Genomic DNA, 3,249 nt, shown 5'->3' with positions numbered 1-3,249 from the left:
TCAGGGCACTTTTACTTCTAAGGTACGGAAATTCTCTCTACTAAACAGGATTGTGAGGTTTCATTACGATTGTGAGAGTAAGTGGACTTTAAGAATTGTTAAGATATCTTTTCAAATATAAGGTATAATATGTCACCTTGGATGAATAGCCATCGTCTTTGAGCGATGTAAATTTGCTAATAATCACGGCATGTCACATGATCGTTGTGAAGATGAAATAAGGCAACGAATGTAAACCATATAACACATTAATGCACCGTGCCTGGAATACAGAATTCAGTTTAAATCCTAGTTATTATTCAGCACACTTCATTTTCAGTTTTCTGGCCCACGTTGGAAGCTTTTATTAATATAATAGTAAACTCCTTGTTAAGTGTCCCCGGGAAGGGGGTGAAAATAAACTCTCAAAGGACAGTGAAGTAGATAAACTACTTCTTTTGTTTGTTTGTTTATCATTTCCTTCCTAACCGCTTTAAAGACAGAAGGCCAGGGGTGCTAGGGAAGCTGCCATAGCTGTGATTCCCGTCGTCTGTCCCGCGGAGCTCGGTTGCTGAGCCTGCGAGTCCCGCACTTCCGGCCGCCAGGGGGCGCTTGGTCCGGCGCCGACTCCCAGGGAGACGGAGCTGCGCCTGGCAACATGGCGCCGTCCGCATTGCTGCGTCCGTTCTCACGGCTGCTGGCCCCCGCCAGGCTCCCAGGCGGCTGTGAGTGTCCATTTTCGTGCAGGCCGACTCGACCCTGATCCTACCCTTCCCAGGGCGGACCCGGCCCGCAGGGGTAGGAGGCGGCAACGGCCCGGGCCCGTCCTGCAATGACCTTGGCGGACTGGCGGCCCGGAGCCCACGCCTGCCCCTACCCGGGACTGTCCGCTCTCCGTATCCCGCCGCCAACCTTTTTCCAAGTGCCGCCTGACCTCTTTTGGCCTCTGAGAATGGACTTTGGGTCCTCCTCCTCTCCCAACTCTGCAGGTTCGGTGCCACAGTCTGGGAGAGGGGAGACCCTCCCTGGGGCGCCTCCTACCCGCCCACTCCCGAGTGGTCCGAGGGTCCGCAAGCCCTTAAACCAGGCTTTGAAGGCATCGGCAGGACAGGAGCAACCTCTCTGGCTCTGCTGTTGGCGCTGAGCGAGTTACCTGATCTCTCTGAACCTCTGTTTCCTTGGCTGTCAAGTGTGTGTGTTGGAGGGGGGTGGGGCGTTGACGGGATAATTAAATGAGATAATACGCACGTAAATGTTGGGTTTTTTTCTTACAAGGCAGTAAGTTACAGGTTTACAGACTCTGTCCCGTTTCAGCTTCAGCGCGGTCAAAGTTCTACGTGCGGGATCCGCCGAACGACAAACCTGACTGGCTGAAAGTTGGGTTGACCGTGGGCACCACCATCTTTATGTGGGGCTATGTAAGTACTTTACTCTCATGTCTTGAGACCCCAACACAGTGGGAGAACGAGATAGCAGTCAGTGTGAGATTGAGAATGGTGCTGTTTGGTTGTATGGGAGCAAAACTCCCGTAACAATAGGATAATTATGTAATCGCTAATAACATTTCTCGGGAAACCCCAAGGACTTAAAAGAAATTGCTATTTCAGTAGCATTGAAAAAGTATGATGAGGCTGAAATTTCTGTTTGTTATTGTTAACTTAGCATGGTTTTGTCAGGAATGGCAGTTTTACTAAACATTAGTCATATTTATTTCTTAATAATTGAGGCTGGTTGGGGTTTTATGAAGCCACCTTTTCCAGATGCCATAGGAATTGACCAGCAGTGAACAAGTTGTACAAATTAAATCCCAGTAGACTTCCAAAACATTAGGTTTTAATCAACATTTGTATAAATACATTGTTGGAAATTGTACTTAGTGTGTAGCAGCCTTTTAAAAAATCTTTATGCCAAATGCTTCGCATGTAAACTCTCATTGAATCATTTCAAGAACTCTATGTAGTGAACATAGAATACATACCATTATTGTTAATCCTTTAAGATGAAGAAACACATCTGGAGAAATTAGTTTGCTGAACCCAGTTCTCTCTGACCTCAGAGGCCACATACTACTGTGAAACACTGCCTTTGTAGAGAGAAAATTATTTCTAAAAGTTGACTCAAAGTATCTACTATGTTAGTATTTGAAAATTTTTTGTATATAGTGAGTTTGGGGCTTCCTCCACTGGCCCCCCACCTCCAGCTCTTAGATCTCTTATTTGGATTTTCTCCTTAAAGTAGTTCAGAACTTTGACTTTAAAAGGGCTAAGAGATTTTGGAAGGCACTTACAACTTAACAGCAGTAACTCATCCATTCTCAACTTCAGGTTTTTCCTAAAAAGCAGCTTAATTGCTGTTGAGAGCACTATGATTGAAATTGGATTTTTGATTGCTGTGAATGTCATCATATATCAACCATTGTTCCAGTTGCATATTCTGTCAGGCAGTGGTTCTAAGAAAGTGGCTTTCCTTCTTGACATCTGATTAATACACATATAGCGGAGGATGGGGTCAGTGTTAGTCATTAAGTCAGTATCAGACTTCTAAGATTAGAAGTATAACACATACCCACCAACCAGCCTGGACCTCATATAAGACCCAAGTTCTGGTGTATCACTAGCCCCTCTGTGGTAAGGCATTTTGTCACATTTATTACCCACTGAATGAAGTAATTTTTTTGGCAGAAGTTGAATTTAATCTTTTAAGGGCTGCCTTCTCAAATGTAGTATGTCAAACTGTGATGATCGAGTGTATACCATTCATGGTTTTTGGATTTTTGGATCTCTTAGCCTTTTGTTTTTAACTGGAATAGTTGTAATTATTTTTAATCTATTCTTATTCCTCTTGTAAAATATAAGCATCATTAGTTAGCCTCCTATTTAAGTTGCCAGAAAGATTACATTTCTGACTTTAAATGTTAACTTCTTGCAGCTCATTAAACAACATAATGAAGACGTTTTAGAGTATAAAAGAAGAAATGGGTTGGAATAAGCTTTTGAAATACTAATACAGTAAGTATACAATTTTATAGGATGAACAGATTATGCAAGTTAATTTGACCTCTTGAAATCCTATAAAAAAAACCAAACTGATTTTTTAATTATGTTTATGCTTTTTAGCACCCATATTCCTGTCTGTGACAAATTTATGAATTTTTAATACCTTGGGCGAAACATCTTTTAGCATAATTAGTTTTAATCATTATTCTTTGACTCTGTGTTCAAAGAAAGTTATGTTTAAGAATGAAACCAAAATTATTTTCTTAAACCTAAT

The 3,249-nt window shown here is 42.2% G+C and overlaps 1 protein-coding gene across 1 annotated transcript in view; it reads left to right on the top strand.

The window, feature by feature from the left end:
- The first annotated feature begins 540 nt into the window (after positions 1 to 540).
- Positions 541 to 3,249, top strand: part of NDUFC1 (NADH dehydrogenase (ubiquinone) 1, subcomplex unknown, 1, 6kDa) — a 16,369-nt gene continuing 13,660 nt past the window's right edge. The window contains exons 1-3 of the mRNA XM_012654851.1: positions 541 to 704; positions 1,294 to 1,397; positions 2,908 to 2,987. Coding sequence (XP_012510305.1) covers positions 638 to 704; positions 1,294 to 1,397; positions 2,908 to 2,967 — 231 coding nt within the window. The 5' untranslated portion in view covers positions 541 to 637 and the 3' untranslated portion in view covers positions 2,968 to 2,987. The remainder of the gene's footprint in view (positions 705 to 1,293; positions 1,398 to 2,907; positions 2,988 to 3,249) is intronic.

This window comes from Propithecus coquereli, unplaced genomic scaffold (assembly GCF_000956105.1).
Source record: "Propithecus coquereli isolate 6110/MARCELLA unplaced genomic scaffold, Pcoq_1.0 Scaffold112, whole genome shotgun sequence".
NCBI classification, from domain to species: domain Eukaryota; kingdom Metazoa; phylum Chordata; class Mammalia; order Primates; family Indriidae; genus Propithecus; species Propithecus coquereli.
This window is presented reverse-complemented; position numbering and strand designations above follow the sequence as displayed.